The following is a 19,802-nucleotide window of genomic DNA, read 5'->3' on the forward strand; positions in this document are numbered from 1 at the left end:
AAACAGTGCTGTGAATTTCAGACATCTATGGACAAAAGCTGTCAACAACAAAAAATGCCATTGTACTGTATAATTGGCGTAGAGTAGACCACTGGCTTGAGTTCATTACTATGGTGGTTCCCAAACCAGAGTCTATGAGGTGATGGCAAACTTGTCTTTAAAGTCCCACTGTGGGGAAAATCTGGTTTTTATTGTTGTTTTTATGTCTATGTGGTCTTTTTAATATGTTTTAAGACAAGCCATGTGAAAATTCATCATTTAACACCACTGCTGAGTATTTTCTCCATAAAATTGGAGACAGTCTCATTCTCGCAAGTTCAAACGCCTTGGTTTCCAACGTCACAAACATTGAACCACTCAGTAAGTCGAGTTTTATATAGGGTGCATCCCAATTCAGGCGCTGTGTCCTTCGAAGATCATATTTGAAGGCCAATGATGTCACCAGGACGCGTGGAAGACTGTCCCAATTTTGTGGGGTCTTCACATGCAGCCTCCAAATGTTGCCTTTGTTTTCCCTGAAAATAAGGATCCCTAGGGTGCATCCCAATTCAGGAGCTGCGGCCTTCCAAGACCGTATTTGAAGGCAAATTACATCACCGTGTCGCGAAGAAGGCTGTGCCAATTCGAAGGCTCCTACACATACAAGCCTCCAAATGTGCCCTTTTGTTCCTCTGAAACCAAGGATCCATGTATCCTTCCCAACCTTGGTTACCCCAAGATTCAACGCCCCCTTGTGACGTCTGGGTATTATGAAATAAACATTCAAAAACTGTAGTTAAATAAAAGTGTATATTTTGCGAATTAAAGGTCCTTGTTTTATTAAAGTGATGAGATTTTTACTTTTATTTACTTTTTATTTACTTTTATAAAATGGTTAGTTCCAATCCTTGATTCTGATTGGTCAATAGGTGTGCTTTGTTCACGATAAAACACCGCTATGACCGCTTCACCCAAGAGTTCTGTTGATCACTGCACCCTCAACCACACGGATCGGTTTGTTGTTTTTATTTGAGCTTTCATGCATATTACACATTGGAACACATTTTTGTTCATGGTCAGGGACTATTTTTTTTTAGCGAAAGGAATGCTTTTTATTGATTTAACTTCATGAAAGTTGCACTAATATTTTTTTTACTTTAATAACCGTGGTAACCATTTTATAAAAGCAATAAGGTACTTGAGGCAAGTGCTGTATCGTGAATAAGTAACGGCTGAAGGGGTTGCAGGCACTCCGATTGGCGTCGTGCCTAACAACACCCTTCAGCCGTTACTTATTCACAATACAGCACAGCCTCTCGTACCTTATTGCTTACTTATTTACCAGACGCGTAATCACAAATCGAATTTACATTTAAACTTAGTTCAAGTCAGCACAATAATGTTAATGTAAAAATTAGCCCAATATAGCAATACATCTTTTTTGGTTAAGCGTGAGTATGCATCATACATTCAGCTGGATTCACTACACATTCTGTACCACACCTACATCACACTTCATTTCTGCAAGAGCAAGAGTTCCACCTTCCCACAATGCACCTCAGCTTTCACATAAAGTATTGAAAATGATTGCTAACTTACGTTCAAAGCACGCCAGTGGAAACATACATTTATTTCTTTGGATGTTGACTTGCGCACCCGATTAAATCAGTCAAACCCAGAGCTGTTGTTCAATGCTTTGGTTTATTCCAGGACATCTACATAGAAACTGTACCCCGACACAATACCAACCAGCCATTTTAGGCATTGAACTGAATTCAAAAATGGAATAAAATGAATTAAATTTACAGGATGTTTGTACTTGTATGAACATTCAGGAGATTCTGATTAAAGTTAGGCAGCAAATAAGTATTTTCTCACAACTCCTTAGAGACCTTAAACACTAAATAGTCCCAGGTAAATTACAGTAAATATTCACACAAAGATTCTGGGCGAGATAAAAGTGCACATAAGGATCACAACAATGCATATATCACACAAATACTTCCTTTAGGCTAAATACTACTGACAAAATGAAGTGATTTTTTTATTGACACACTACAGAGATAAGAAAGGGTGCGATCATTTTGGTTGTTTTCCATGTAAATATAAGGGGTTCCTTCACATAACATTGAGACATGACTGAACAGGTCAGTATTGCCAAATACAAACTCAAATGTGGGTTGCATCACACGCTGTGTGGCCTGCCTGAGACCTACACTGTCATTTTTTTTAACTTCTTACTGTCTTCTGTTTAACTTCACAAATAATGTTTAATGACACAATAATGACCATGTCATTAAAAGTGTCATCCCAATTTTCTTTTGCTGCAATAAATGGCACCACTTTGATCATCAAGTGCTCCTTTAAAGGGATAGTTCACACCAAAATGAAAATTCTGTCATTTTTATTTACTCTTTAAAAGAACACAAAGGAAGATATTTTGATAAATAATGGTAAGCACACAGCTGCCATAACCATTGACTTCTATAGTAAGAAAACCAATATAATGGAAGTATTGTGATAAATGGTAAAAAAGATATTTGATAAATGATGGTGAGCACACAGTTGACAGTACCCTATTGAATTCAATCATATTTGCTTTTCTTTCTTTGGAAGTCAGCTGTGTGCTTACCATCATTTATCAAAATATCTTCTTTTGTGTTCATCAGAAAAAAAATCATGCAGTACAGGTTTAAAACAACACGATGATGAGAAAATGATGACAGCATTTTCATTTTTGGGTAAACCATCCCTTTAAGGCATTCACTGAACATGGTCAACATTAAACGCTTGACTTACAGTGCATAAGTGCAGTCCATTTACATATCGATGACCATTTTGGGGAAAATTGTTATGATCGTTTTATTTTTCATAGAACTAACTTTGCTGTAAATGTATACTTCACAGCTGAGCATTTTGTGAGATCAGCATTACACACTTAGCTCTATGCAAAGAAACATTATTTCATTTCGGATCATGTGGGATGTTTTATTAGTTTCACATTCAGCTTTACTTTCTCCAGACACCAGATCATTCTGTCACTGTCACTGTATCTAAAAAGATGGAGTACCATCTACTCAATTGTGTTTCAAATGACTTTTATTTCCATACCAGCGATCTAATTGAAACGGACAGAACATTTCAAAGAGACAAATACATGACGTTGCAGATCGACACTGAGCTGTGTGCTGCAAATCTTCAAGTTAAAATCAGCTAAATACAGTGGCGGCCGGCCTGTGACTTCTTTTTCGAGCGCGCTCGATGTGAAGGTCGACCCAACATGTATGTGCCCACAACATATTCATGTGTATGGTTCCTTTTTTCAAAATATGTGTCCTGCGCGTCGAGAGATCCTGTGTGCATCACGTGTCTTGTCAAAGTAAGTGCCTGCTGCAGACCCATCTAAAGTGTTTATGATAAAAGAGACGCTCGCGTTTGCCAGATACTCGCATAATCTCTTGCATAATCAAAGTTTAAGGGAGCGTCTTGCGTGTATTTTGTGAACGTGACCGTCTCTTTAATCATAAACAGTTTTGACGCGTGTGCAGCAGGCACTTATTTTGACAAAACACGTGATGCACATGGTTTACATGACGCAACAAACACATATTTTGAAAACACGAGCAACACACGACACGCCGAACACTTCTGTTGAATTTGCGCCCCTCGGATGAGCAATCGCCAGCTGCCACTTTCTAAATAAAGCAATACTGCCATATGGGCAAACATATATTTTAGTAAAAATAAAGCAATAACAATTAAGCTGTTTAATAAAAGTTCCATGGCTAGTAAAAATGTTTATGGGCAATAAATGTGCTTGTACTATGAACTCTTCATTGTGCACTGGAGCCTGGGGTGCAACATAAAGCTTTTGCATTGACAACACTCACCTTTGCCAAAACCCTCAATATTTTCAACAAATTTAATTTGTTTTACATTTTTTATGACATTGTTCAAAAGCAGCTTTGTGGATATTAGAAAAATAAACGGTGGAAAACTGTGCCCTTCACAATCCCCAAAGTGAGCAAGATGAAAGGCAACAGTGGCAGGGAAAGTCCCCGAGGCGTTTTAAGTATATGATGTAAAAGATTTTTGATGGTCTGAATCTCATGGTTTGTGAAGTCCTTTAAATCTTTACACACACCCTGCGAGATGAAGCGCCGTTATCAATCCACCGCATTCTTGTGTCAACACTCAGTAATCAGAAAGTCAACAATCTTGAGTGACAAAGACAGGGAGACACGGAGGAGGTGAGAAAAACCAAACCATCTGTCAATTTCAGTGTCAGATCAAGCGGCGTCAGAGAAGAAGATGATCACGCACATGCGAAACGTGCGACGCTCGCTGAAAATCACTGTGATCAACAAGCTGGAGGGCAGAGAGGAATTTCAAAACGCTTCGGCCTTGAGTTAATTTCACAGCGGGTTTGCACTGCCGCTGACTCACCTGTCAGCCCGTATGTGATGACAGGGCAGGTCAGGAAAGGGGAGGCGGGGAATGAAGGAGAAGGAGCCAGAAACTGATAAAAAAGCGTTATGGTGCAGAGTCTTTATTGCCTTAGTAAGCTCTGTTGGGCAATGGTCCAAAATAAAGGATTAACAAAGAGTTCAATTCATCCCCTCATAATGATTCACTTCGAGATGCGAGGCATATCTTAGCATGAAACCTTGCAGAATAGCAAATGGAAAGCATTGCAACTTGCAGAAGTCACTTTTCACAGATTGTTGTGACAAAACGGTGCACACGATTAGTCCAAGTTACACCCAAGCACCCAGCAACGCATAATATGTCTAGATTAATAAATTATCGATGTGATTCATGCCGCGTATATGTGAATAGAGCTGTTAGTGCTGGTGCTTGACGTCTTATTGTAAGTTACTGATTTACCTCAGGATCTCAGGGCGTGACCCAGAGTCCATGGCAAAGCACATACGCGCACACCCAAGTGTTGCTGCTTATCCCGTAAAATGCATTAATCAATCAAAGGAAGTGTCTTAAAGTTGACATTAACACATTATGTGAATAATTTTTGAATGCTTCTCGCAAGTTCGTCTTGCAGTCGGCGGAGGCCAAGGTTGCACATGAGAGATACTCTTTGAATGAGATCAGCTTTTACACATACACAGCCGAATGTGCTGCCAGGGAGGCGAGGAGAAAAAGCACCGACTGATTACATGATCCAACATGTGTGCGAGAGGAGTTGGGCTGTGACAATGACTTTGGCAGGCCCGGGGAAACGCTACATTCCTGCCAAATCATTGTGTACACAGAGAGTTCGCCTTATGCATCTGTTGAGATTATAGGGAAGGAAACATGCCGCTCTTCTCAATGGAAGGGCTTTATGTAGCGCCCCGGGCTTCGTTGCACAATGAAACAGGACATATCGCAAGCAAAGACCCCACAGAAAAGTGTTCGCCATATTACAAAATACACCCCCACGGGCCACAAAACTGAGCTGGTGGGATCACACCAAATGTTTTTAGAAATAAGTTACAGGCCAACATTGAGGTTTATGCTACTTCTAGGAATATGATATATGCATACATTAATTAATTACATTAAAAAATATATATATTTATAGTGTCATCCAAAATTAAAAACTCAGTTGGTATAACGTTATTATATTAATGGTGCACAGCAACCCAACGCTTAGTTAAAGTGTTTTTTTATGCAAAATTAACAATTCTGACGCACCCCTGATGGAAAATGAACAATGCATAAGCAAAAATGTCTTACATTTCTCATTGAGGTTTATTAGGGAAAAACTTACATATAGATAACTTAACGTGATTATTTGATAACCGTTAAAAAACAATTACGCATGATGCAAACAATAGCCTAAAGGCTAACTTACTTGATATAAAAACGGTTTAAGGTGGCACAGCGATAGTGAACTTATCAGGTTTGCTTTCACTTTTACAGAGTGGTAAATGATCTAAATGTACAGTTATGATATGAAAGCAGATATCCTGACAGGCGTTTGACACGAGCCCAGTGGAAATTTTGGCGGTCGTTTACAGTTAATAATTTAGGAGACGCCATTATACAAATAAGTGAGCACATATACTCACCAGATGATGTTTTCTTCATTTTCTCCTGAGAATCTCAACTTCAGTTTATCAAATCCGTATCTGAGATCGCCACATCTGAAATACGTTTGTTCGTTTCGTGCAAATGTTCCCTTTCTGTTAAGCGCACGTGAAGCGGGATAAAACTGTTTGGATATAAATCGCCTTTGTGCTAAAGCGACTGAATTATCAAGACTGTAAACTCCCACACACCTCCAGCTTTACCTGTAACGTTACACACACACACACCTGTGGGCAAACCCCGCCTCGCGCATACACGATTCACTCCAATTGTAGTATGGGTAGCCTATAATATCATATTGTACAACATTGTCTAAGGTTTACATCATATTAGCGTATTAGTAAAGGTTTAAATTGTACCTGCTGTAAATGAACGGATTGTTTTGCAGTTCACAAAAAGCTAAATAAAAACCACAAAATATTTTGATAAGCTAGTAGTACAGTATGTTTCCAAAGTAAGATCTTCTGAAAGGAGGAATTGTCATTTTATTGAACCATATTATGTCAGTTATGACATTGGAACAAAAGTTATATCATACGAAGTTAAAAAAACAATCTCACACTAAAAACATGATCGCAGTTAAGGAATGCATTTGACAAATCAAAAGTGACTTACATTGCATTACAAGGTAGACATATTAACAATATGTGTGAGGAAATACCCATGACCTCAATGCATCCACAACATATGTATCAAATAATACACACACACACAAAAAAAGTAAAACATTAAGAAAGAAAAATGCACTCACCATATACCAAAAGAAAAACGTCTTCTATATTAAACATATTGGGGCGGTTTCACGGACAGGGATTAGACTAGTCCTAGACTAAAATAAATGTAAGAGCTGTCCAAGCTGAAAACAATTGCACAGACATATCTTAAAATACATCAGTGCTCTTTGTTTTGCCTCAAAATGCACACAACTAATGTTTTAGTAAGGCATTTTTGTTAAGACTTATTATATTTCCTAATTAAACTAAGGTCTAGTCCTGATTTAAGATAATCTCTGTCCGGGAAACCACCCAATTATGTTTTAAATAGTCATGTAGCATGTCATATGCCAGAAATTGTGCTGTCACAACAAATCCAGCCTTTCATATTCAACTCATGCTTTAAAACAGACTGGAAATTTTGACGGATGTTAACTATCAAAAACTGTCTGCAGAGATTTAGAACCATGGACAGAAACAAAACGATTGCCAGAGACATTGTCAGAAAATCAATGTAACTCTATCAGTGTCCTGTCAGCACTGCTAACCTACGCCAACCCACACTGACAAGAGTGTCACTTCTCATATCATAGTCAAGAAACCCATCCAAAACTAAGACAAAGAGAATTTTAAGAAGGGTTGCAATTTAAAGTGTTTTTAGTAAAGCATTTTGTCTTTATAACATTTTAGTATTTTCAAACAAAAGCAAAAAGCGAACAGCATGTAATAGTATTTAATTTCTTATATACTACTAATACACTTTCACATAGTGAAAATATTTAACATAAACATTATTTAATAAAAAAACCTTTAAAAACAAAAAAGAATTAGCTTGTAAATGTATAAAAATGCACAATCCTTCCTTTATCGAGATTTAAAGCATTATTTATGCATGTGTTCTGTTATGTTTATTTTACAAATTGTCATATGATGGTGGATAATGACAGGAAGCACTACAATGAGGCAGCAAAATAAAGCATTAATGTACATGTATTGTAGTCATAGTGTATTTGTAGTGGCAGGCAGTTTGGGATAATGTTCCTCATTGTGAGAACTGCCTTACTTGGCTATTTCTACATTCAAATAGAAAAAAAAACAGAAATGAAAGCGTGTCTGTGACAAAATCTTTAGAGGAATGTTTAAGTATGCTGCATCAGTATCACTGAATTACTTGCATGATAACTCAGCTCTGCGTAACCATAAGTATTTCCTGGATGTCTGCAAGAACAGAGGACAGCAACACCTCTTGCTTCTGGGTGCCATCCAAAAACACTGGACAAAGTGCAAAGAAAGTTTCCTTTATCATTTAATTAAATGACCTTATATATATATACACATACACTCACCTAAAGGATTATTTGGAACACCTGTTCAATTTCTCAGTAATGCAATTATCTAATTAACCAATCACATGGCAGTTGCTTCTATGCATTTAGGGGTGTGGTTCTCGTCAAGACAACATCCTGAACTCCAAACTGAATGTTAGAATGGGACAAAAAGTTGATTCAAGCAATTTTGAGCGTGGCATGGTTGTCAGTGCCAGACGGGCCGGTCTGAGTATTTCACAATCTGCTCAGTTACTGGGATTTTCACGCACAACCATTTCTAGGCTTTACAAAGAATGGTGTGAAGAGGGAAAAACATCCAGTATGCGGCAGTCCTGTGGGCGAAAATGCCTTGTTGATGCTAGAGGTCAGAGGAGAATGGGCCGACTGATTCAAGCTGATAGAAGAGCAACTTTGACTGAAATAACCACTCGTTACAACCGAGGTATGCAGCAAAGCATTTGTGAAGCCACAACAGGGTACCACTCATCTCCACTACAAATAGGAAAAAGTGGCTACAATTTGCAAAAGCTCACCAAAATTGGACAGTTGAAGACTGGAAAAATGTTGCCTGGTCTGATGAGTCTCGATTTCTGTTGAGACATTCAGATGGTAGAGTCAGACTTTGGCGTAAACAGAATGAGAACATGGATCCATCATGCCTTGTTACCACTGTGCAGGCTGGTGGTGTTGGTGTAATGGTGTGGGGGATGTTTTCTTGGCACACTTTAGGGCCCTTAGTGCCAAATGGGCATTGTTTAAATGCCACGGCATGCCTGAGCATTGTTTCTGACCATGTCCATCCCTTTGTGACCACTATGTACCCGTCCTCTGATGGCTACTTCCAGCAGGATAATGCACCATGTCACAAAGCTCGAATCATTTCAAATTGGTTTCTTGAACATGACAATGAGTTCACTGTATTAAAATGGCCCCCACAGTCACCAGATCTCAACCCAATAGAGCATCTTTGGGATGTGGTGGAACCAGAGCTTCGTGCCCTGGATGTGCATCCACAAATCTCCATCAACTGCAAGATGCTATAAATATGGCCAACATTTCTAAAGAATGCTTTCAGCACATTGTTGAATCAATGCCACATAGAATTAAGGCAGTTCTGAAGGCGAAAGGGGGTCAAACACAGTATTAGTATGGTGTTCCTAATAATCCTTTCGGTGAGTGTATGGCCTAACTAATCATTCAAACATTACCAATGTCATTTACAGCTTCTTCCATCTCTTTTCTGTTCTTCAGGTACATGGGCCAAACATGACCATCAAAGTAGTCTGGTGGATCTGGAGGCACATAGACTCGTGAGCTATTGATCAGAGGAAATAAAGGTGTCAGTCATTGATGTTTTTCAAAGACGACGCATTTGACAGCTTTAAGGTGCCGGATCCCACCTTCTTCTCTGTTTGCATGTCTCGTATGGTATCTGCAGGAAGAACCTTTTGTCAAATAAGATATTAAGAGGCCTGGAAGTAAAACAAACAGCCATAAACACATTTCATTATTTAATCACAAGAAAGTTGGGTCAAAGTTCAATGACAATTCACTGCCCCAGAAGTTGATCACACAAATTAACAAAAACATTATCTTTACTGAACTAAATATTTCTTTACTAAAGGTGCTTTGTGATTATTTAAAGCTTTTAAATAACATCATGATTTTTTTTGCACTTCCACTTCTAATTGTAATAAATTCTCCGTTACTTTGGAGAAGTTTTCAACTAGTAGCTCATGAGCTAAAATAAAAAAAAAACGCATAAAAAAATAAACCCTGTTACCCATGATTAAAAATGAGGAATCCTTCCACTATAAGAACATTGGGTTGCTGTGATGTTGCGGATGTCACTGTAAGACCACGAGATGTCATGAAGCTCTCAGGGTCATTCTGCCATGAGTCAACATCACTCATCATCCTGTCCATGTGCAGGGCATCCAGAGCTGCATAGGACATCATTTCAGTTTTTACTTCACTTATATCCAGATAAATTATTTTATGTATCAATAATGTAGAAATAAAATACAACTGACACCAAAGTGTTGCGCAAAATCTGACAGTTTGTTGGAAAACATTGTTTAATATAAACCGGCAATGTGATCCCAAATGTGTGTTGTAATGCGAGATGTGCTCTTACCGTCAAACTGCTTAAAGCCATTGATATCAACAGCGACCATTGATTCATCCTGAAAAAAGAAACACATAAAACAAATAAAAACCTGTCAGCTATGTATTGGGTCTAAAATGAACACCCTACTGAAACAAGCATAAGCTGGTTTTAGCTGGTCTCCCAGCTTGGTTTTAGATTAATTTTTAAGCTGGTCTAGCTGTGTTTTGGTCACTTTATAAACTGGTCTATCTGTGTTTTGGTCAATTTATAAGCTGGTCTAGATGTGTTTTGGTCACTTTATAAGCTGGTCTGGCTGTGTTTTGGTCACTTTATAAACTGGTCTGGCTGTGTTTTGGTCAATTTATAAGCTGGTCTAGATGTGTTTTGGTCACTTTATAAACTGGTCTGGCTGTGTTTTGGTCACTTTATAAACTGGTCTATCTGTGTTTTGGTCAATTTATAAGCTGGTCTGGCTGTGTTTTGGTCACTTTATAAACTGGTCTGGCTGTGTTTTGGTCACTTTATAAACTGGTCTATCTGTGTTTTGGTCAATTTATAAGCTGGTCTGGCTGTGTTTTGGTCACTTTATAAACTGGTCTGGCTGTGTTTTGGTCACTTTATAAACTGGTCTGGCTGTGTTTTGGTCACTTTATAAACTGGTCTAGCTGTGTTTTGGTCACTTTATAAGCTGGTCTAGCTGTGTTTTGGTCACTTTATAAGCTGGTCTAGATGTGTTTTTGTCACTTTATAAGCTGGTCTGGCTGTGTTTTGGTCACTTTATAAACTGGTCTATCTGTGTTTTGGTCACTTTATAAGCTGGTCTAGCTGTGTTTTGGTCACTTTATAAGCTGGTCTAGATGTGTTTTGGTCACTTTATAAGCTGGTCTAGATGTGTTTTGGTCACTTAATAAGCTGGTCTAGATGTGTTTTGGTCACTTTATAAGCTGGTCTAGATGCGTTTTGGTGACTTTATAAGCTGGTCTAGCTTTGTTTTGGTCACTTTATAAGCTGGTCTAGATGCGTTTTGGTGACTTTATAAGCTGGTCTAGCTTTGTTTTGGTCACTTTATAAGCTGGTCTAGCTTTGTTTTGGTCACTTTATAAGCTGGTCTATCTGTGTTTTGGTCACTTTATAAGCTGGTCTATCTGTGTTTTGGTCAATTTATAAGATGGTCTAGATGTGTTTTGGTCACTTTATAAGCTGGTCTAGCTTTGTTTTGGTCACTTTATAAGATGGTCTAGATGTGTTTTAGTCACTTTTTAAGCTGGTCTAGATGTGTTTTGGTCACTTTATAAGCTGGTCTAGCTTTGTTTTGGTCACTTTATAAGCTGGTCTAGCTGTGTTTTAGTCACTTTTTAAGCTGGTCTAGCTTTGTTTTGGTCACTTTTTAGTTTAAACCAGCAACTTAAACCAGTTTCAGTAAGCCATGCAGTCAGATATTATATACTAGCAAACGTTGTATATGTGTTACCTTGAAGAAGTTGTCTTGAGAAATAACACAGCTTTTAGGCAGAACGTCTTGAAGGTGTTTACTCAGCGTAGTCTTTCCTCCATTTGTCATTCTAGTAAATCATTTAGATGCGATCTACAATTTATGTAGGGACTGGACAATACTTCAATAACTTCACATAACAGTTAATAATTTTACTTACCCACCAATTCCAATGATGACTCTCTTCATCACGAATCAATTATTTTATTAAAATAGTTTTTCATTAGACATCTGTTCGGACAACCGATCTGTCACACGTGGAAGAAAGCTAGTTAAGAGCTTGCAGTAAAAAAGTGAAGTCGTCCATTAACGGATTAATTTTGTTCGTGCTTGTTCTTCTGCGCCATTTACTTTTATGTAAAAGCTGCTCGACTGCGCCATCTGCTGTGTTGGGACGTTAGTGCGGAGCTTATAGTGGAACTTCAGAGGTGTAACACCACCCTCAACATCTCACAAAACTTCCCACTTTCAGTCCTACTATGGACAACCGTTTGGGAAGAACACACTTTAGAGCATTTGATCTAGAAATAGAATTTAATAAAATAATAGAAACGTGATAATAAACAGTGCATTTGTTTTAAACCAGCTCTGTGGATTTAAGTAATCTCCCTTTATGCAATTAAAAGATAGGTTTGCAATTTTTAATCAACAGCATTCAATCAATAAGCAGTCTCATTTTTGGTTTGAAAAATAATTTTATTTCTTTACAATATCTGTACAATTCAACGGAGCAAAACTGGGAGGGTGCTTGACATGAAATTCTTTTTTTTATTTCTATTCTATTTATTATAAAAAGGACCAAATCAAAATATGGAAACATTAACAGAATACAAATGTGACAACTATGACGTGACAACTTCTTCTAGGATCTGTACCATCGAATTTGATTCTTCATTCAACTGCAACTGAAAAAAATATATAATTGGTGGTTACAAGTAAAACGAAACTAATAAAACTGACATTTCATTTTAATTTAGAAATCTTACCAATGTCTCCGTAACAGTTCCTGGAATATTGGCTTTAGTGTTTGAGATGACAAAAGAACTTAAGCGAACATCAGTAGCACTGTACTATAGAAAGCAAAAGACAAAAACAATCAGGCCAAGAGTTTCTACTCACAGTCCATTACAAACTAAACTGCCAAGTAACTCTGTATGAAAAGCCCATGTCAATTAAGCTGCAAATGGACGGCTTACAGGCAGCTGTCTGGGTAAAGATGAGAATGGCGTATCACTGGCACAAATGCGGGTAAAGGGTTTCTCCCTGGTCGTGGGGTGATTTGTGCAGCAGAGGCGAAGGGTGGCAGCAGGGAGGGCCACGTGCCAGAAGCTTTTGTGTTTCTTTACCAGCTCATCCAGCATCCTGAAAAATACAGCAAGTCAGGACTAGTTAACTACTCTTCTGGAAGGCCACTGCTGAGTTTAGCTTCATCCCTAGTTAAATACACCTGAACAAGTAAAGTCTTCAGGATTACTTGAAAGTATATTGATTAGGGTCGAAACTAAACCATCAGGTTATGTAGCTGGATATAAAGAAACTAAGTATTGCTTTTGATACATCACTTTTAAAAAAAGTATTTACATAAAAGTTGTCATACTCATTGAGAAGTGATTCAGTGACCAGATCCACGTAACCAGTTTGGCGGTGGTGTATCACCAAGGAGTTTGCAAGCAACCTTAGGTGTTTCTTCAATTCACGGTTAATCTAACAAAACAGGAAGGGAAATAAAAAAACTGAACTGTTTTCCAAAAAAACGACTTCCTATCTACATCATTGTCTCTTACTTCCACGATGGTTTGTCTGGAAAGCCGGGAGAGAATTCCGAGAGGGTAGCCCTGCTGTCGGATGATGTCAGCGAGATACCCGGCCACATCCTTACAGAGTTTTTCAGTCAAAGGAAATGCCTCCACCCATTTGGAGTGATAGTCAGTCAGGGTCATGATGTGCGTATGCTGATCTACTGTGGGAGAGAATGGGCCTCTGACATCAAGGCCAAGCCACTCCCACTTCTCCTTAACCTGAGAGAAAAGAGTTAATGAAAGGTTACAACCCAGAAATAGGTCTTTTGATTTACAATATTGGAGAATAATGAATCAAATTGATGGCATAAATCTATATAGGCACAGATTCTTTAAATAAATATATGATACATTATTGTGGCAGAGATAGACATGATGCATTCTTGTATTCTGTCTATGTACGCATGCAGGATGACAACTCCACCGGCTCTCTGCTCTGTAACATAAGCTCATGTTTACTTAATATGACCTTGTCTGTAAAATCCAGGCAAAAGTCTCAAAATCTAATAATGTGATTAAAAGCATCAAAGTTTGAGTTCAGTGAGTGATTTCAATTTTTGATATGGCCTTACTCAGTCACTATCAAAGATATAAAAGGTTATATTTTCAAAGCATGTTCTTTACATTAGGATGATTTTATGTAAAAAACAGTAAATCACAAAAAAATGATAGCTGTGTGATAGCTGTGTTTTCTTATAAAATCTTAAGTGCTGGAAAATATCTCTTATTACAGATTATTAATAATATTCATGTAAACCTCCTTACCTCAATTATATGGGGTTGTGTTTGCCCTGGAACTCCATAAACTACATGTGGTGTCTGAATTGTAAAGAATAATACATTGTAAAATGATTTCCATTGCATTATATTAGGAAGAAAAATGACTGAACATAAGTACTTACTATATTTAATTCATCATCTCCTGTCCAGTGGATGTTCTATGAGCGAAACAACAAAACAGCAAACATATAGTTGCAATAAAAAAAAATTATTACTGTATATTTTGTTATATATACACACTGTATATTGCATATTCATATTGTTTATCCCAAGTGTTTATTTTGTATTGTTGTTGACAATGAAGGACAATGAAATGCAGTTTGTTTTAAAATTTGATCTAATTTAATGAAATGCATACATTACATAGTTTAATAAATCATACAAATGGGATTAAATTTTCCAAAAATGTCCAGATATTTTTAGGACAACAATTTGTACCGTCTTTAGTTCGAAATTTGCTGTTTTTGATCATGAAGCACTACACATCTTTTAGAGGAAAATGAAAAAATTGCAATACCTTTGGTAAGCAGTATCCACTGTGAAAGAAACTGGGTAAAGTCATGTTTTTGTCAAGAGCCTCATCTCCCAGGATGGTCCATGGTGGGCTGACCAGACATGAAAATATAAAGAAAGTAGGAATAATAATGAAAGCAGGCATCTAATAATTGTGGTGGTGAGATGTATCAGGGGATGTTGACAATCCTGCATGCTTTTACACCACATACTGCATCAGATCTTGACTCGGTTACAGACCCTCCCTCTCTTATGAGCAATTACAAACCTTTTCTCTGGACCTGTAAGAGGCTGCACAGTATTACTCGGTAGGTCTGCTGTCATCTGTTTGGACCTTTTCTTAGTAGTGTTCTGGTTATCTGTAGTTTGGTGCTCTGAGCTGTTTCCATCAAATTTTTCGGAGTCTGCTGCTGCTGTGTCTTGTGCATCACTGGAAGCTTCACCTGGCACAGCAGGGTTTGAGTTGCCAACAAGACCCTTACAATCCAAATCAAAGGGAAGGAGATATTTGGTCTTGCACAGTGTGTTGCAGAAATATTTTAAAACACACTTATAGTTTTGTAACTCACCAAAGCTCTTCTGCTTCTTGGGTTAATCTTAGCCTGTAGTATGACAACCAGAAAGAAGTCATAAAACTGTAATGTACAAAGACATTTATTTAAATGTATTTAAATCACCTTTCTTTCTTGCTCTCGGTTTGAAAATGTAAAGATGGTTGGCACAGCCCATGGTTGCAGTCTTATTCTCTTTCCCTCAACTGTTAAACATTTCTTATCAAAGTGGACGGAGCAGATTTTACTATGTGAAGCTGGAGTCCAATCTTTCCACCTTAAATTCTTCAGCCATTTTTTCAGCAAATTGGGGTTGTTCAGGGGGAACCTAAAAAGCCAGATACATCATTTGGATCTATGAGCATACATCAGTAGGTTAAAAGCATAGTGGATGTTTAACTTACTGGTGGAATGACAGGCTCTTGTCCTTCGTAGAATTTTTACAGTTATATGCGCTGCAATAAAACACCATCGTATCAGGATTTAATATTCAGACATTTCTAATGTAACGGTTGTACGTATCGCAAATGGTTTAAAACGACTTTTTTATAAACGAACACACGATGTAGATTTAGTTCACCTCAACCCCAAAACAACAAACTGCTACTTCTTTGGTGTCGAGCTTACGCGTAACGAAAACACAAAAGATCGCCATCTGCTGATCAAAGAAAGTAGAGCACCTATTTGACTTCATGCTGCTCTGCGCAGACAGAGCGGGGTATGACATCAAGGTACCGCGAGAGCTGGGCTTTCGAATCGCTCTCGTGACACTTTGACGTCATTCATCAAGCGTTCTGCGCAAGTCAAAACACATTACGACGTTATAACACTTTCTCTTTTAATTTAGGACAAAAACATACTTTATTTGGTTCAGAGATGATATGGCTATATGTAGACTATTATAGCATATTCCTCTAAATGGAATCAATGAACAACAACAACACAATCTTCTAAGAAAGCAACAAGAGATTCATTAAAACAAAAGGTTTGTTAATCATTATGATTACTGTTAATAATTTTTTATTAGGCTATCTTTATTGTGTGTTTCAAGTTATGTCAATCTACACAGCCATTCACAATTGAGTGTTTAGGCATGAGTAGGCTAGATGTTGTGGTCACATAATCATTATGAGACAGAATTTGTTTAATTATATCATTTTATAAGGTTTAAAAGATCTGAAAACTTAGATCATTTCAACATCTTTCCCTAGCTTAAAATAAAATGTACATATTTGAATTTATCTCTTTGTCTAATTTATGTTGTAGACAACTTTCTTATTTTGTGCCTAACACAACTAAGTGAGATCAGTTATTACAGTTGTGGTGAACATCTGTAAACAAAGAGGAGACAATGGAGAAAATGAAGGATTCGGGGATTCGGACAGTGTACCTCGACCAAAAGTAGCCTATTCAAGGCAAATAGAGTCTTTACCTCCGCTATTAATTCTTCAACTTGATAAGATTTATTTACGGCAGTTTTCAACAGTTTTCAGTATACATACATGAACTTACTAGGTTTTAACATAACTACTGTTTTAAGTCAGAGAAGCTTACACGTTCCCTTTATTTTTGTCCGTTAATCCATGAAATGGTTTAGAATGCTTCAGCAGATCAGCAAATAGATCTGCTCTCAATGACTTGTCTTTGAATGAATGACATTTAAATTGCTGTGCACACGTGTACAACTTAAGATTATTTGCTAAGTAATTTATAATTACATTTATTTATATAATAATAAAAAGATCTCAAAATACCTTCAAGTTCTTAGCTGTCCAGATAGCTTTGTCTTTAGTGAGACTTGATTCAACCTGTGCGCAAAGGACAAAGGCTACAACTTTTTTTGATTAGAATGAGGGAGGAAATGAGATTTTTCCCTGCTAGACTTGGGATTGGACTCTGTTTGTGTCAATGACATTGAAGCTGACATACAAATTTGCATGACAACTTGATTGGTTCAGGTTTGCTGTATTTGCCTAATTTTGTTTTAAAGTGAAATCATAAAAGCAATTCAGGCATAATTCAGGCATGACAGAGGGTTTTTTGAAATTGCAAAAAAGGATTTAAACATGGGCTTAACCCTGCAGTATAGGTTAGTACAAATAGCGCACAAAACCACAATCATTTATTTGGAAAGCTATTTAAACATCGTAAACTATTTATAATGAAAAGTAACATAGGATATGTTTTTCCTCGTATAACCACAGTTGCAATTCCTCCTCTCTCCACTAGAGGCGATCTTTACCAGTCGTTGAATTTACGTGCGCCTTAATGGTTTCTATTATCCTCAATTATAATTATTATCTTAATAATGCGACAGTATAATTGCAGTCAAACACACCCTATAGTCTCACAGAGACAGACTTTGACTATAGGCATTAGGTAAACGGCTTAAGTTTGGGCAGTACATCACCTGATGCTTCAACTAAACACTCCCTGTCTTTAGCCTAAAGTCCATGTGAGTCACATGATGTGATACTGTAATCAACGTGTTAAATGTCATTTATACTGATTTTTTATCTCCTGATTGTGTATTTATATATCGATCTGGACAGTGTATTTTTAGTAACTTTTAGGCAGATAGGCTAGCGTTTGTAATTCTCCATATTGCTCTTTATAAATTACTGCACAAAATACATTGTAGGCCTACTCATTCAGATTAGTAGCCCATGAGGTGAAGTCTATAGATTACATTTTTAAGTATCACACATGTTCCTGTTTACAAGCATCAATAAAATAGATGTTGTGAAAAATCACACCTGTCCATGAGACGCTTATGTTAACCGAATAGTTGGTTGTCTGTGCATTGAGGGATTTTACTTGTTCAGATTATTCTCGTAAGCAGATATAAGGTTTGTATAATGCACATAAACCTCATCAGGCTCGCAAACATATAGCACACTGTAAAACATTTGCTGTATATGCAGCTGTTAGCTGGAACTTACTGAAAAATTAAATTTATGTTATTTACTGGGAATAGTTTGTTGAAAGTTAAATGAAAATTAAACATTAACAAGTCTTTATCTTTACATAATAAAAATATAAAATAACAGCCTCGTGCAAAGAAACAGAAATCCTCATCATCCTTTTTCTGTTTTTTTACTTCAGATTTTGGTTCCCAGAATGCTTTGCGTGATGTTGATTTTTTAAAATAACATTTTCTTAACATTTAAACAATACAAGTAGAAATGTTTTTTAATTGTCTGGCAAAATTAATTTGTTAGGCTTATCTTATTACACTTGATATTAAAAGAAGGCAAAGTTACCAGTAGAGGGCAGAACGATACAACGACAGAGCGTTTATAAAGCGAATACAATTTCACATGTAAACAATATGTAGTTTTGTATGTTAATTAAAGACTATATAGTTTTTCATATATTTTTGTCACACGAGAGGATTTTTTTTTTTTTTTTACTTTTAGTGTTCACTTATTGAAGGGCTAGGCTAGAGTGATTTATACATTTGCAACAGCTCCATTGTGAAGATTTGGCAGCAATGTCTTATAGAGGCCACAGTTGAGAATGAAGCTAAAACTTAGATATAACTGAAATATTGTAAATGTAAGAAACCTAGCCAATAGCAAATGAATTACAAAAAAGCAATAGATCCAAACATTTTCAAATTTCTTATATATAATTAACTTGATTATGAAATAGACATTACAGTATAATAGCAGGCAAAATATCTAATTGTTTGAAATATTAAAAATATTTTTTATTCTAAAAATTATTTAAATATATTTAGCCTCTATGCCATATTATATCATATAAACCTATTTTTTTAAATCATGCAATGGGTTTTAATACAGTGATGGGGTCAGTCTATAAATATAGGCTACAAAAAGTTTTAGTAATTATTTAGCAAAATTTAAATAAAGTTTTTCACATTTATTTGTCTGTATATTTTAATTGATTACTTGATGAGTTTTTTCCATATGAACCAAGTTTTACATTTAAGTAACATAATGTTTCACTACAGATATTTAACAAACAATGTTCACATCAGTTAACATTCGACAAAGTAATCTTTAATCATATAATTGAACTTTTGACTTTTAATTGAATGGTACAGTAAAGCAATGTACCAAAACAAAACCAAAACTTTAGTTTGGAGAAATATGACAATATGTTTGAAAAAAAAAACTTTGAAAAGGTTTAACCAACTCAAAGTTAAATACAATAAGCACTGGAGGATTTGTTTTTAAACCATTACAAATCTATTACAAAAACAGCTGGATGGTTATTTCGGCACTGTTTTAAAGAGCAGCTGTTCTGCTTAATTGATAGACATTTTCTGGTATTACAATGAAGAACCACATGTTGAATACTGTGTAATCAGATTATATGCCTGACCTCACATCACATCCAAGCCTATTTGAGTTCGCAATTATACATTTAATGTAAATATTTATTTTTCATGTGAGTAGAATTTTAACAACAGTTTAATTAA

The 19,802-nt window shown here is 36.6% G+C and overlaps 3 protein-coding genes across 7 annotated transcripts in view; all 3 read right to left on the reverse strand.

The window, feature by feature from the left end:
- Positions 1-6,272, reverse strand: part of septin9a (septin 9a) — a 72,027-nt gene extending 65,755 nt beyond the window's left edge. Inside the window, exon 1 of the mRNA XM_065276025.2 lies at positions 6,051-6,272. Within this exon, the coding sequence (XP_065132097.1) occupies positions 6,051-6,069 (19 nt within the window). The 5' untranslated portion in view covers positions 6,070-6,272. The remainder of the gene's footprint in view (positions 1-6,050) is intronic.
- Positions 6,273-7,496: 1,224 nt separating this feature from the next.
- On the reverse strand, positions 7,497-12,101 carry nmrk1 (nicotinamide riboside kinase 1). 5 transcript variants are annotated; one of them, XM_065275993.2, is made up of 8 exons: positions 11,873-12,099; positions 11,692-11,782; positions 10,248-10,296; positions 9,894-10,053; positions 9,511-9,582; positions 9,319-9,425; positions 7,954-8,054; positions 7,497-7,855 (listed from the first exon to the last, which is right to left on the reverse strand). In XM_065275993.2, the coding sequence occupies exons 1-7, from the start codon at positions 11,899-11,901 to the stop codon at positions 7,966-7,968; spliced, it is 597 nt and encodes a 198-aa protein (XP_065132065.1). In that variant the 5' UTR covers positions 11,902-12,099; the 3' UTR covers positions 7,497-7,855; positions 7,954-7,965. The 5 variants fall into 5 exon arrangements, with proteins under 5 accessions (XP_065132065.1, XP_065132083.1, XP_065132074.1 ...); XM_065276011.2 differs by having other exon boundaries at positions 7,958-8,054; positions 11,692-11,805; XM_065276002.2 differs by having other exon boundaries at positions 7,958-8,054; positions 11,877-12,098.
- A 292-nt stretch (positions 12,102-12,393) lies between these two features.
- On the reverse strand, positions 12,394-16,001 carry LOC135766643 (uncharacterized). The gene is made up of 12 exons (XM_065275971.2): positions 15,760-16,001; positions 15,482-15,683; positions 15,374-15,406; positions 15,073-15,281; positions 14,809-14,896; positions 14,414-14,449; positions 14,277-14,330; positions 13,497-13,730; positions 13,310-13,416; positions 12,909-13,074; positions 12,699-12,782; positions 12,394-12,617 (listed from the first exon to the last, which is right to left on the reverse strand). Exons 1-12 carry the CDS (start codon positions 15,825-15,827, stop codon positions 12,555-12,557), a joined length of 1,344 nt encoding a protein of 447 aa, XP_065132043.1. The 5' UTR covers positions 15,828-16,001; the 3' UTR covers positions 12,394-12,554.
- Between the last annotated feature and the right edge of the window lie 3,801 nt (positions 16,002-19,802).

The sequence above is a fragment of the Paramisgurnus dabryanus genome, chromosome 3 (genome assembly GCF_030506205.2).
Source record: "Paramisgurnus dabryanus chromosome 3, PD_genome_1.1, whole genome shotgun sequence".
Taxonomy (NCBI): Eukaryota; Metazoa; Chordata; class Actinopteri; order Cypriniformes; family Cobitidae; genus Paramisgurnus; species Paramisgurnus dabryanus.

What these genes read in the sequence shown, in the direction of transcription:
- LOC135766643 (XM_065275971.2), bottom strand. Translation starts at nt 15,827, where the DNA reads ATGGTGTTTTATTGCAGCGCATATAACTGTAAAAATTCTACGAAGGAC. An exon ending in CTTACAGGTCCAGAGAAAAG is followed by an intron (nt 14,897 to 15,072) that starts GTTTGTAATTGC and finishes ATGTCTGGTCAG; the next exon opens with CCCACCATGGACCATCCTGG. An exon ending in CACAACCCCATATAATTGAG is followed by an intron (nt 13,731 to 14,276) that starts GTAAGGAGGTTT and finishes CTTTTCTCTCAG; the next exon opens with GTTAAGGAGAAGTGGGAGTG.
- nmrk1 (XM_065275993.2), bottom strand. Translation starts at nt 11,901, where the DNA reads ATGAAGAGAGTCATCATTGGAATTGGTGG. An exon ending in ACATGCAAACAGAGAAGAAG is followed by an intron (nt 9,426 to 9,510) that starts GTGGGATCCGGC and finishes TCTGATCAATAG; the next exon opens with CTCACGAGTCTATGTGCCTC. An exon ending in AGAAGCTGTAAATGACATTG is followed by an intron (nt 8,055 to 9,318) that starts GTAATGTTTGAA and finishes CACTTTGTCCAG; the next exon opens with TGTTTTTGGATGGCACCCAG.